Here is a 13,804-nt window from a genome sequence, read left to right as displayed (position 1 = left end):
CGCAAAGCTCAAGGAGACACGGCTGTGAATGAGACAAAAGGTCAAATCCCAGAATACTACTCCTCTGCCAGCTTTGCTCATTTGAGACAGAGAGGACAGACAGACAGACAGACAGAAACAGAGACATATACAAGTGTCTGTGTGTGCATGAAGACAGGCAGAACATGTTGTAATTGATTCTTCGGGACTGAAGATAAGAGTGGCTTCGGTTGTCTATTTTACCAGCGCAAGTCAGAAAACAAATGAATGCAAGGAAACTTTACACAACTCTGTCTTGTGTTTATTTTTTTATTTTTTGTCTTTTTCAGTGCACTGTTTGGCCCAGTATTCAGTGTGAGTGTAGTGAACAACAAACCTATCAACTGAGACAGGAGAGCAACTTTGTTGATGGGATGCCCTCGACTCCATCATCTGCAGGTGACTGACAGACTGCTTGTGACAGTTACTGAGGGATTGAACCAGAAAAGCCTCTTACCCAGTCTCTCTCTCTCTCTCTCTCTCTCTCTCTCTCTCTCTCTCTCCCTCACTCTCTCTCTCTCTCCCTCTCTCCCTCTTCATAATATTAATGGCATGATAAGCCACAGCCCCGTCACAACACACCATGTTACTTTCTGAATGAAAAGAAGTAGAGCAGGTGAAGACACATTTTGAAAAAACATGTTTATTAAGATATTTTTATTTGACAGGGTCAGTGCACAGCTTCTTAGCTGTACCAGAGTTAGCTTTAAGCTAATTTACAGCTGTAGACTCTGGGCAGGAAACAGAAAATAACATCTCTGCTGAAAATGAACACAGTATAATAAAGACAGTTACAAGATAGTTAATATCCATTAAAACAATAACAAGATGTTTGCGTTTATTCGTGATGAGTACACGATTGGGTTGCTTTTAGCCATGATTTCACTCTGTTATATAACTTGGTACTGAGCTACAAAAGTCTTTTTCTCGAATAGAGAAGGCTGATCTGCCAACCTCAGTAGATATATGCTGTATCGCACAGTCGCCTCTGTTGGTCGTCCTTGCTTCTCTTATCTGTGATATGAACTCTTTCAACAGGGGAGAAACCAGATCATTGATCACCTAGTACAATAACCTAGCATCATCATTTATCCATGACTTGTCGTATAACAAGTAAAGTATAGAATCTCAAAATCTCAGCAAATGATATACTACATGCAAGGCAGGGAAAGTCTTTGACACCTGCAGAAAATTCAGCAAGGCCACCGTTTCTTTTGAATTAGCCACCTGAGGGAAAAGAAAGTGAAATTAAAAAATGTGATTAAAATGTCATAACTCTCATGTTTGGTCATTCTAGCAGGAGGAAATCCTACCGAGTCTCAACACTAGGTCGCGTTGATGTTTTTTGAGGGCGTCGTAGAAGGCTGCTTTGACCGCTTCTCCTCCTGAACGTAATGCCGTTTGATAAAGCGCTCTCATTTGTTCCTGGCTTGTTGCTTTAGAATCAATCAATGAGTAGGCTTCAGGGTGGACCATTTCTCCAAGCTCCTCTATTATTGTCATTACCATGGTAGCGTCTTGAATCAACGTTGCCCTGTTGTCGTTGACAAAGTTTTCTGTTTTAAAATACAAAAAAAGGAAAGCGTGCACATGAAACACATTAATTCAATCATTAATGAGACTCCATGTGATTGAAGTGATACATGTCAATATCATGCTCATTTTAGATCTTTTTCTATACACACAGGAAACAAAGAGACATCACTACAGTGACAGAAATACTGACCTTTGTCTCTACTACTCATTCTTTGAGAAATTCTGACACAATCCTGTTGGCAGAAATAAAAAGCTCTTTCAGTCTATATTGTGTATCTATTTGAATGTATCATACACTTGTTTCATAATCCCAATCCAAAACAGCAGGTTTGTTTTTGTTTTTTTCTTTATGAGTAACTGACGTGTGGTATAATATTAATAAACTGTCCATTCACGTCAAAATAATATTTATTTAAATTAATTATTTAAAAAAATAAAGTTAAAACTCAGCAATAGTTCTATTATCTCTCTTAAGTCTCTTGATTGTATTTTAGGTCTGACTGTAGGCTAAATGTTTTTGTTTTCTCCTCTCAAGACTACCTGGTTAAATAAAGTGACTTATTACTCATGGACTTGTTTTCAACTTTCTGAGGCAATGGTCAAATAGCATTTAGCATACCTGTGTTGAAGACCTTTCAGTTTTTGTCAATGGGCCATTGTCCACAGTATCATTTGGCATTGACTGTTCTGAAAAAGAGAAGAAAACATCGTATTTCATTCAGGAAAGTAAGAAATAATTTATAAGATTAAAACTCCCTCGACTCACTATTGAACAATCTACCTGCTGTCTGGAGAGGAACACTGAAAGCCACGCTTGTGTTTGATTGATTACTGGTTGGTGAGTTCTGAAGTAAAACAAGGAGAAAATACTATGTATTAGAGAAATCAATAAACCAAATCATGATTAATCTGCACTATATTTCATTTTGTGAAACGAAATTTAATGAATTGTACCAGTCGTGTCAAGACTTGACCGACCACATCACGAATTCCGTTCTCGTGCTTTGAAAACACATTCTCAGTGACTTCAAGGCAACCTGAAACAGAATTTTAATTTTAAATATGTATCTGTCAAGCTAGTCTACAAAAGGTTCATTTGATTTAAGCATATTGTTCAGACTATAAAATGTTGAAATAAGGTGATAATGATGAACATTTACCTTTAAAGGGAGGTCTCTTGGAGGGACTGCCATCCCAGCACCTCTTCATGAGGTCCACCAGCTCTTTCAACCCTTCCCTTTCCCTCATCAGGTCAATTTGCTTACAGCAAGGTCTGTCCCCTTCAGGGATCTTCAGTTTCACATGATCGTAATCAGCAAATGAACTAGGATAAGGCTCTTTACCAGTGATAATGGACCAGAGCAGGATACCATAGCTAAGCAAGAGAGAGGAAGAGATTTTCAGAAACATGTTAATGCTGTTAAAGTTTTTACCATATAGAGTAGAATTAGGTGTTTATGTTATGTCTAACCTGTATATGTCAAAAGCGCGGACGGGTTCATATGATACTTCAAAAGCCTCAGGAGGCATGTACTTGTATGAACCTCCGATCATGACGCTTTTTTCTCTGTTGCTGTTCAAAGCACTGGTGGAAACTCTGGACAGACCAAAGTCTGCTAGCTGCAGAGAAAGAAGGGACACATAACATCAAACAAACAATGAAACCAGCCTCATAGTTGACTCAAACATAGGAGTTCAGGTCGAAGGCACTCTACCATGGCGTTGAGATCGTCATTCAGCAGTACATTACTTGGCTTTAGGTCGTGGTGCATAATTTTCTGTGAATGGAGGAAGTTCATGCCTAAAGCCACTTGATGGGCCAAGCGGCAGACCAGGGGCCACTGTGGAGGGCCAGAGAGGTGCTCCAACAGGGACTGAACAGATCCTCTGCCTATGAACTCCATCACTAGTCCCTGTTGCGGGGATGTTACTCCAGGCGGACGTCCATGATAGGTTCCATGAAGTCCCACCACAAACTTACAGGAACCCTTATCCATGTGATAAGCCTCTTTGGACAGTGACTTGCTGCAATGAGGCAGGGGATTGTTGAAAGGAGTAGAGAGAAAGCAAAAGAGCTCCTTAACATGTGCATGACTTTATCATTTAAAAGTTAAAGTTACAGAAAAATTGCAGATATTTCTACATTTACCGAACATCATGAAGTATCTTAATGGCCACATCAAAGCACCAGTCCTTGTGCCTGGCCTTGTAGACATGACCAAATCCCCCAGATCCAATTAGCTTCCATTTCTCCAAGCTCTCGTCACCAACTGGTTCAGTCTTGCGGCTCAGCGGCTCCATCTCCTGCTGGATTCAGGTAGAACAACTGCAACCTCAAATCTATCACAAAGAATGGAAATAATTATAGAAAAACCTGCAAAATATAAAAAAGTTCAATGACTGCCTAGATATTTGCTTTTATACACTATGTTATAATTACAGTGACATAGTTTTTAGAGCACCGGCAGCTTTTGGTTGTAAAGACACTGACAAACATGTTCCACTAACATGTCCCTTAGGTTTTGTTCTGGGTACTTTATCAAAAAGCTGGCTTCTACTCACCATGTATCTCCTCAACTGTTGTCCACATAAAGATTCAAGAGTTAGTTCATACCAAAGCTGTGTCAAAACAGATATGAGTTTCAGTTTCCTGTCTCAGCCTGAAGCTGTAGTTGAGGGGAGGAGTTTAAATTGAAAAGAGTTTGAAAGAGAAGTTTGAAAAGAGTCATCACATTTCCTGTTGTGATGACAGAAAATGATGTATTTAAATGAATAAAATTGGGGAAAAGCTGCATAATAATGCCCACAAAGTTTGATTGTAATTTCATTTCAGGGAATGGTTAGAATGTGCTTTTCATATCACAGCCAGAAAAGAGTAATTATATTAAATAGACTCAGATAACACACATCAGCATTCAATCTGGCATCATTAGAATACTGATTTTTCTGAAATATAAACTGGATTATAGTTCCTTTATTGTACTATTTTTACAGCATCTATAAAAATCCTGTGACACACCTTTGGACTTCCTTATGATACATAGCAAGCATGCACTGTGAGGAGGAGGAAGTTACAGAGGGCACAGTTCAGCCAGTTCAGCCAGTTCAGCCAGTCTGAATGGGGTGGAGCTGTGGAAAGAAACATTCCATATGTTGCAAATCTGGCCACCTCTTATCTTTTGGTGTGATGTAGCAAGCTTTGCTGAGACTGACACAGCATCATTTATATTAGTCAATGAATGTGATCTTGTGAGTAAATGGGAATTATTCTTTGGCAGTTGTTTTATCTACACTCTGAATAGTATCTTCCATTTGCTTTTGTTGGACAATTGTTTAAGTGAGACATTTAAAACAAGGATAACAGGCATATAGATCAACTAGTTCTTAACCTGCCGGTTCTTTTAAGAAAAATGAACAAAAGGTATTACGTGATTAACTATTATAAAAAAAAAAATCTTTGATTGTTAAAATGCTTTATTCAAGCATAATGCTTGGATTATGTACCCAGCTGATAAAACAATACATTTCTTTACAATATTTTAATCTGAGCTGGTGCTACTTGATTGCCCTGAGGTAGGTACCTATCCCTAGAGTGGTATGCCACTGAACCAAAGTGGCATACAATCTATGATTGTATTTGTTATCTTCTAAACATGCAGTACATTGTGTGTTTTGTGATGTAATACAAATGTCTCTTTATTGTTTGTCTTGAGAACTGCAACAATTATGTATTGAATGTTTATTGTTATTTTCTGTTAGGAATTAAATGCAAAAGTATTGGGTTGTATTACCCTTTGTAAATAAACGGTAACATTCTGGCATATATCTTAAAATCACCGTAAAACCCAGTTATCCTACTATCACAAACCGTAATCCAGTATACGGTAAAATACCGTAAAAGTAAATTACGTTTGGTTCACCGTAAAAAAACAGTAAATTACTGGCGTCCCTGCTCCCAGTAAGTTACCGTTATTTTACGGTAAAGCTGCTTAGAGTGCACGCTGTGACTGTTTTCAGTCTAAATTATTTATGCCAAACTCCGCTCTAAAAAAAATCCCAGTCTGGAGCCCAGGTGTCTGTGAACATGACAGCTACCATGAATCTAAATAATATGTGCACAAACAAACATGCACACTCTGTTCATTAAGTGAGCTGAGGTGTATTTACTCCCATGCTGCCTTGCTGTTTCGTCCGGGCATCGATAGGCGTGGTCTGCTCTCGCTCTCTGCATTTCCATTGCTCTCTCCCTTCCCTCTTCTCCCCCACCCTCATTTACGCTCGGCACAGTGTGGACCTCTCTCACCAGTGGCTGCTCTCTCCACTCCATCTCTCTCCTCTTGGTGGCTTTCTTACCTCACCCTCTGCCTTACTGAAAACTGTTTGATATATGAGGCAGAGGATCAGCCTACAGGGGATCTCTCTGTGCTGGATCTCTGGGTGGAGAGGTGAGCGTTTGTCTTTCCCACCACAGTGGAGGAGAGCTTTATAGACTGGGGAGCATCACTGATGCAGGTTACATCCTGTGGAGCAGCGACAGGACAGCCTCAGGAGAACGAGAATAGACCGAAAACCCACGTGCACGCCTGGATGTGCTTTGTGTTGTGAGGAGAGTAGACTGGAAAAGGGAAGCAGAAGGCAGCAACAGAGGGAGGGGAGCATTTAGCAAGAGACGCCCGAGTCAGAGGGGTTTGGGGGAGGTGGGCGTGGGGTCTGCGGGGAGTGTTTTAAAAGTGAAAGGAGGAGTGTGTGTGGGAGGGGGGGGGGGATCTACTCTGCTCTCACATCAAAGAACTGGAAGGAGGATTGCTTTTACGCTCAGTCTGAAGAGTCGCAGAGAGACTGGGGAGTTACAGGCTCTCCAGGGACTGTGGCATTACAATTAGAGACCAGAGGCAGTCTGCAGCACTGACTGAGAGACAGAAGAAGGTGGTTGAGGACACAGATTGGGAGGACCAGTCAACCGACTTCATCTGGATGGAGGTGAGCTTGCTTCCTGCATGAAGACTTAGAAGAAGAGGAACGAGGAAGAGGAGAAGGAAGAGAGTCCCGCTGGCAAATTGGCGACATTCCCTTTTTCCCAACAATAGGAGGATCCCATCATGGCTGTCCAACACATGCCTGAATCAGCCGTGTGTTTGCTCATGGTGAGTCTCGGAGGGGTATAGTATTGCAGACGCTGTCTACTGTCTGTCTTTGTTTCTTTCTTTCTCTGCTGTGGCTTTCTCTCATCACTCTCTCCTCATGGCAAACGCTCATCAAACGCTCATGCAGCCACTAACACAGGAGGTGAGCTGTCATATAATTGAAAGGGATGTTGAATGTTTGCTCCTGCCTTTACCATCTACAAGCCCCAAATCCTCCAATAACGTCCTAGTGAGGCTCTGAAGCTGGCTTACGTATTAAAGTGCATCCAACTCAGAAAACTTCAGCTTTAGTCTAACTCCTCCACGTGTTCAACGAATGCAGTGGTGAAGTATGGGAGAAATACCACAAAGACCACTGCAGGCATTGGGATGTGGTGCAGGACATGGTGTCCGTGTCGGAGACAGATGTCATTTACTGTAATATGACTTTTTATATGGGTGCGAAATTGGCATGTGTGTGAAGTGCATGTAAATAAGTTGCTGCAGGGGTGTGAGTGTGTGTGTGTGCGTGTGTGTGTGTGTGTGGGGGGGGGGGCTTGCGATCATTTCCCATCTCCAAGACTGAATCAATTCAAACACACACTACGGAGAAGACTGCAGCCCATTGCAGAGGATTTTGAAGGATCTTGTTAGTGTAGCATCCAGTCCCTCGCTGACATGAAACAGATTGGCTTGGCTTGGCCTGGTTCAGATCCAGCCATAGAGAGCGATGCAATAGAAACACACAAAATGCGTCAATCCATAAAACTCCTCTCTGCCCCATGTCCGGCCGCACAGTGACACAATGGCAGTGTGGCTTTGCTGCATGTGTAGAATACAGATAAGGCACGGACCCCTCTGATGATAAGCTTTAATGAATTGAAAGTGCACCCTGTATGCAGGGCGACTTTGTGTCAGAGCTCTTGTTCTGCTCATTCTCATTCTATAGCGTTGGCATTCTGCAGTCCCAGGGGGAGTCATGCATCGCCGCACTACCTGCTATCTCCACCTGTCACGGCTGTCTGTTACTATGGCGATAGGCCATGCACCCCACTCGAGGTAGAGGCAGCAGCAAAAAGGAGCAGAGTGCACGAGATGATGGACAGGGCAACGGAAGGATGGAGAAAAAGGGAAGTGTGAGTGATGAGGGCAGGAATATAAAGAGAAGGAGTGAGTGTGAAGAGTGAAAGTGGGCTTTTTTTCCCACAGAAAGTGGCACACTACGACGAATATCACATTTACAATCGTCCCTTCAATAATAGACTCATCCTTAAGGTTTTTTTGTTTTTAACTTTGTATAGCGTGGAGACAAAAATGGGTTAATCTGCTGGCAGATTGGTGTCCCTTGACTCCATTTGGAGGGCGTTCCCTTACAAGTGCTCTTTCTGTCATAGCTGACAGGCCGTGTCCCCCCAGATCGCACAGGAAAACTAGCTTACTGTCATAACTTTTCACCGTCACTTTCTCCATTTATTATTATAGCCACACGTCTACAATTTTCTCACCATTCAGAGTCGCTGTTTGTCTGTTGTCAATGAGCAAAACACTTAAATATTGACATCACTCGCACTTTTGGTGTCTTCTTTGAAATATATTTATACAGAAGAACATGACATGAACATGACTTAAATCTGGTCCGTGTTGAATTTTTCTATAAGGCTGAACAAGATTGACATAACTAATTTCCGAGCCCAGAAATGTGTTCCCAAAATCCATGGCATTTGCATTCACACTGACAAGTTCAGAACTTGAACCTAATTTAATTATTAAAGGGAGTTTATGCAGTGTGTGTGTGTGTGTGTGTGTGTGTGTGTGTGTGTGTGTGTAGGTGATTGAAGATTGACATTTCTTACTGCCTCTGTCTGTATTAATATTTCAGGTAAACAAGTGATTTTCTCCTGCAGTAATTAGAGGAACTATACTTTAATAAGCGTAATTCGCACAGACAGCACAACACATAACCCACATCGCCCACACAAAACATTCACACAAATCATTTTCATAAATAGACTCACTCACCAAGCTCAAGCTAGATTTGCCAGGAAGTGACCTCATTCAGTTACCACAAACTGGCCAAATGACATTTTCTTGTTTTCTGCCATGGCTCATGCAAATAAAAATAAGTGCAGTAAATTGTGCTTTAGTTCTCCTCTGGGCTTCATTGGTCTGAAACTAATGTGATTGGCCCAGACTTACTCTAGCTCAGCTATAAAACCAAATGGTCTCATGTCTGTTACAGACTGGACCAAGAGCGGGAGACTATTGAATCATTGCTAGTATCCAAGTATTGCTATGAATGGGTTGGATCAATAAAATACTATAGGAGGAGAAATGTAGTCTTAGGGGAATCATGGTCTTTTTTTAAATTGCACTACATCATCGCAGATTAATTAGATGTGGTATGCTTTATATATATATAACCTACATAGGGGGGGATTTCATGCCAACTGTATCGAAATGGAAAGGCTTTGCATCTTTCTCTCTCTCTGTCTGCTCTGACGGGTTTTTGTTTTAGCAAAAGGATGAAGGGATCAATAACAAGTCTGTCTCCAGCTAAGACACACATAGACATGCTGTCATCTGATATTGGAACAGATCACAAACTAGATGGTATCATTTGACATCAATGGGCCGTGTTATAGCTTTACTGCCAAGATGTTTTTCACAGGGATTTCCTTTATCTTGCACCTAAACTGAAACTTGACTACTGCACAAGAGTTGTGTTTTTTTAATTCTGGACTTGAGATTACATGAAAGTCTTTCCTGTTAGGGATCAAACTAATGTGTGTGCTCTTGATTGTAGGGTTCCTTTTTTTTAACTTTAAATCAGAACTGGAGCAGCTATAGTCTTTACTGAGCCGATTAGCTTCGCTCTTCAGGGCTCAGAGAAGAGCAGCTATCTCCAAGATGGATAAGCCGTGTGGGGCTGCAATGATGTACAAAATGAAATGCCAACAAATTCAACTGAAAAATGGGTTATTATAAAGAAGTAATTTAAACCTGCACCTTTTGATGAACATATGGGGGTAAATAACAGCAATGATTACAGACAAAATTCAACAACATCTCTCAGGCTTCAGGGTTTAGTGTTTTGATGCAGCTAATCCAGGGTTTATCACAAATTGAACACATGCTGATAAAGTGTCACATGGAATCATAATTAGAGACGGAGATGAGGCTGTCAAAAATGGGAACACAGTCTATCCCAATGTTCCGCTCCGGCTCGTCTTGTTTCATTTTTGCAGATCTCTTGTTCTGTCAGAGTGTCTGTCTCTTTCGACATGCAGGGGCAGTTGATCAATATGCATTTCGCTATCTGTTACACTGGGCCGAGTAAATGCTGCTGAGAGAAAGCAGGGCAACTTGGTATCTTGACACACACAGAAGCTAAGCGGATTATCTTCATATTGCTGGAGGGTTCTGCTCTGCATAGAGTGAGGGAACAGCAGCTTCCTCACTGATACAGCAGTGTAGCCTACATGTTGGAGCTCCTCTGCCTGTTTCCTGCAGGAAACATGCACTGGTGTGGTTAATGACATCATCACGCACCTGGCAAAGCAATTCTTACCGCATGTGTGTGGCTAGAACTTTGCCCGTTGTGAAGTCATGAGGATAACCGTATAATGGAAGTGTTATTTATACGTGGGCACGCATCCAGCTGTAAGAACCACTCAGAAAGAGAAGCAACCCCAAAAACAAGGACCTTATGCTGCCCTTCATGTTGGCGTCCATGTCTCTTCATTACTATCCCTCATTCAATTATCCTGTCGCTGAGGATGGCGGCCAGATGACTCAGTGGTAATCAAATCATTGCTTATGACGTGATGTACTGACTGTGTGTGTGTGTGTGTGTGTGTGTGTGTATACATGTGACTTAATGGCAATGTGCAATGGTTTGAGTAAAAAGGAGTGCTTATCCCTCAAAAAACTCGACACACTGAAACATGAGTTATTATCAGTGTTTGGAGACTATTCATGATTAAGATTATCATTGTAGTTTCCATTCCTGATCTGATGCACACTACGATAGAGCCGGCAGTATACACATGAGAGGGTTGAACAGTATGGGGGAGGGTTAGCAGAATGACATCATACTGAGAGAATTGATTACTGCCCTGTAACAATAGAGGAGGAGAAGCAGATAACATTTTGTGTGTCTGTATGTAACTGTGGAAATGAGTGTTTTGGTGTTTTTGGTGCATCTGGTGTGAGCGACCACATCCAGTGATTCAGTAATTAACATCTCATAATCTTTTAGTCACACAATGAAATGGAGTCAAAGTGTCACTTTTAAATGTACACACAACAAGAACCTTTATCACTGCCACAACTGAGAGTAACCTAATCCCGAGGTGCTCCTACTGAATCAGTTTATACACTTTTCATATATTCTTATGGGTGATTATAGGCTATGAATGAGAAACACAGTGTTGGGAACGTAGAGGAGCGTGTTTGGTTTATCAGCATCTAAGAAATTAAATTCTTGACATCAATAGAAATATTAATGTCAGTTACAATTATTAATGATTATTAATAACAACGGGGCACCACCCTGCGAACAGGGACCAATAACCAAACAATAAAACTAAGTCTCATAATTAGCGTTCACTCATAATGTCAATAGTCTGAGTACTATTACACATTCGGAGTGAAAGTGAAGGTTTAAGTTCGAGCACAGGCCACTAAATCCAGTTATTATTACACACATATGCACAAGTAATCACAGACGACTGCTCTTTAAAATATAACAGAGTTTATTAAATCAAAACAATGAATGATGAAATCAAGTACTATCAAAATCAACAAACACTATCATACAATTATATATCTAATACCTAAAGTCAAATGAATAAAGTGGGGTAAGGATATGTGTATCAATATATGCACATGTAGGTGTGTGTGTGTGTGTGTGTGTGTGTGTGTGTAAAGAAAGGGGGAGAGGGGGAGCCTACTCAACAGTGATGGTGGTTAATCTCAATAGGGCGTGTGAGCCTACAGGCCAAGATGGTGAGTCTAGAGACCGGCGACCAAAATGGCGGAGAGGTGGCTGCTAGAACCACGTGGGACGGTGTACCATGTGGGTAGGGGTCAGAGATTAAGTAATCACGAGTCTGAGAGGTTCACCCAAAATCAGTAGCTCTAACTACGTGTGTGTGCGGGTTAGTAGAGAGAGAGAGAGAGAGAGAGAAAATCGAGCTCTGAGCGCGGTGCTCTGCGCAGTAGTGAGGCAGTGAGGAACAGCACGCTTTTGCGGTGATAGTTGCGGTTCTAGATCTCACTCGCAGAGCCGATTTAAAGAGGAGAGAATAAAACCAAAAACAAAATAAAAGAATCCCCAAAACAAGATACCAGTAACTCTTACTTTGAGAAGCTTCGTTCGGCAGGGTCCTTTTCCCGTGGTGGGAATCATTCAGTCCTCGGGAGATGAGGGCTCCCGGTGGCGCGGCTATCGGAGCTAGCCGCAGACTCGATCACCTCGCTGCAGAGAGGGATCTTCTTAACGTCGGAGGCGTGCGGGAGTCGCTCGTCTTAGGCCGGAAATCTTCGGCTCTGTAGGGGCTCAGTTGCCCTCTTTTGCCGGCAAGGTGTGCACTAAAGGGTGGGAGGACGGGTCGTAGAGATTATCCGTTCTCGCACTACGGGATCCAAAACTCAAAATAAAACACAGTCTGTAGGTTCGACCAGCGAATGTGACATGTGACCTGATAGGGTTTGATGAGGCCGCGGCTCCTCGTGAATCTTCTTGTTGCCAGGACGAGGTCCGGAGGGAAGAGGCCTTGTGGACCTCCTGACACCAGCGCTTGTCCGGGGTGAAGAGAGCCTTGTGGATCTCCTTACACCAGCGGTGTCTGGACGGAAGAGAAAGAATTCTAGCTGTGCTCAGGCTTATAAACCAGGTGGCACAACCAGTGGGGGGCCCTTTCTTGGCCAATGAGGGACCAGCATCAGGTTTCTGCTGGAGCTGGGGGGTGTGGTCATCCGGCATGAGGTTTCTTGCAGATCCCAGATCAGGCGTTTTGGTGAAAGGAAGGAACATGGCTGCTCCTTTATTTGAAAAACACGTGTGAAGGTCTCAGCCAGCCAGGACAGCAGGGTCAGATCCCAACATCCCCCCTTTGGTCTGAAGAGCGGGGTGATGGCCACGGTCTTTAGAGCAAACCAAGGGCTGGCACGTGCATCCATGTGGTGGGAAACACTGTCCAGGTATTCCTGAGAACCTGAAGAGGTTAGACAGTCCAAGTATTCCGGGAACCAAAAGCAGTGGTTAAAACAGTCAGTGTTCAGTGTTCATAGAGTTCAGAGTTCATGGAGTTCAGAGTTCATAGGGTTCAGAGTTCATTGGTATCTGGGCTGATGGCTAAGGTGGCATCTGGGCAGATGACTTTAACTACCTCTACCTACATCTACTATCATACACAATTCAAATCATAGGTGAGCAAAAACATTATTCCCAAATAATTCAATCGCTAATCATGATTTTGTGATAATCCTAGCATTGCGGTATAGTGTCAAAGAAAGTAACAACCCAAATAAAACAAAACAAAACACAAAAGAGAGAAGAGTAGAAAGAATAGAAGCAGGTGAGGGGGGGAAACAGTGGTTACTGGTTCTACTCCTAGACGGGACTGGAGTCCGTCGGCGGAGCAGTCGCAGGTTGGTTAAAACGTGGGGTTACGAATAGGAGGGAATCCAGTCTGGTCTGTAGCTTCTGGATATATTTGTACATAATATGTGCGTTTATCTCCCTCTAATCGGTAGAATTAGAGCGAGTTCTATGTCTAAGTTTTAGGATCTATTGGAATTGCGCTGCCAAGACTATAGGCCAGAGGTACCTGTGAGGGTTGCATAACAGTAGTGGTAGCAGATTTACGGATTTTGTTAACACAGTCTAGGGTGACCAGCTATGCTGGGGTTTAGAGCGGCTCAAGCTGTTGACAGATGAGCTGTTCTTTGATGAGGTCCTGCATTAAGTCTGACTGCTACGGCATAGGTTATGTCTTCCTTGGTCACTTCTGGTAGAGTCTCTAAAGCATGCAAAGGGTTATTTATGAGAGTGGAGCGTAAGTTTACAGTCACAATGAAAGTTTTTCAGGTCTTGTAAATGTTCTGGTTGAAGTTGGATTTGT

The 13,804-nt window shown here is 42.4% G+C and overlaps 2 protein-coding genes across 3 annotated transcripts in view; one reads left to right on the top strand and one right to left on the bottom strand.

Annotated features, from left to right (window-relative positions):
- Positions 1-645: 645 nt before the first annotated feature.
- On the bottom strand, positions 646-4,182 carry LOC142947417 (receptor-interacting serine/threonine-protein kinase 3-like). 2 transcript variants are annotated; one of them, XM_076088979.1, is made up of 11 exons: positions 4,117-4,182; positions 3,704-3,861; positions 3,270-3,579; positions 3,026-3,174; positions 2,715-2,929; positions 2,509-2,591; positions 2,336-2,399; positions 2,174-2,241; positions 1,745-1,787; positions 1,332-1,574; positions 646-1,245 (listed from the first exon to the last, which is right to left on the bottom strand). In XM_076088979.1, exons 1-11 carry the CDS (start codon positions 4,117-4,119, stop codon positions 1,238-1,240), a joined length of 1,344 nt encoding a protein of 447 aa, XP_075945094.1. In that variant the 5' UTR covers positions 4,120-4,182; the 3' UTR covers positions 646-1,237. The 2 variants fall into 2 exon arrangements, with proteins under 2 accessions (XP_075945094.1, XP_075945095.1); XM_076088980.1 differs by having other exon boundaries at positions 3,704-3,894; positions 4,117-4,178.
- Positions 4,183-6,372: 2,190 nt separating this feature from the next.
- The window catches only part of frmd4a (FERM domain containing 4A), a 105,134-nt gene continuing 97,702 nt past the window's right edge, over positions 6,373-13,804 (top strand). The window contains exon 1 of the mRNA XM_076088978.1: positions 6,373-6,698. Coding sequence (XP_075945093.1) covers positions 6,654-6,698 — 45 coding nt within the window. The 5' untranslated portion in view covers positions 6,373-6,653. The remainder of the gene's footprint in view (positions 6,699-13,804) is intronic.

Source organism: Anarhichas minor, unplaced genomic scaffold (assembly GCF_050575085.1).
Source record: "Anarhichas minor isolate MPS153535 unplaced genomic scaffold, ASM5057508v1 ptg000011l, whole genome shotgun sequence".
NCBI classification, from domain to species: Eukaryota; Metazoa; Chordata; class Actinopteri; order Perciformes; family Anarhichadidae; genus Anarhichas; species Anarhichas minor.
This window is presented reverse-complemented; position numbering and strand designations above follow the sequence as displayed.

What these genes read in the sequence shown, in the direction of transcription:
- LOC142947417 (XM_076088979.1), bottom strand. An exon ending in AAGATACTTCATGATGTTCG is followed by an intron (nt 3,580 to 3,703) that starts GTAAATGTAGAA and finishes GCCTCATTGCAG; the next exon opens with CAAGTCACTGTCCAAAGAGG. An exon ending in CGCGCTTTTGACATATACAG is followed by an intron (nt 2,930 to 3,025) that starts GTTAGACATAAC and finishes TCTCTTGCTTAG; the next exon opens with CTATGGTATCCTGCTCTGGT.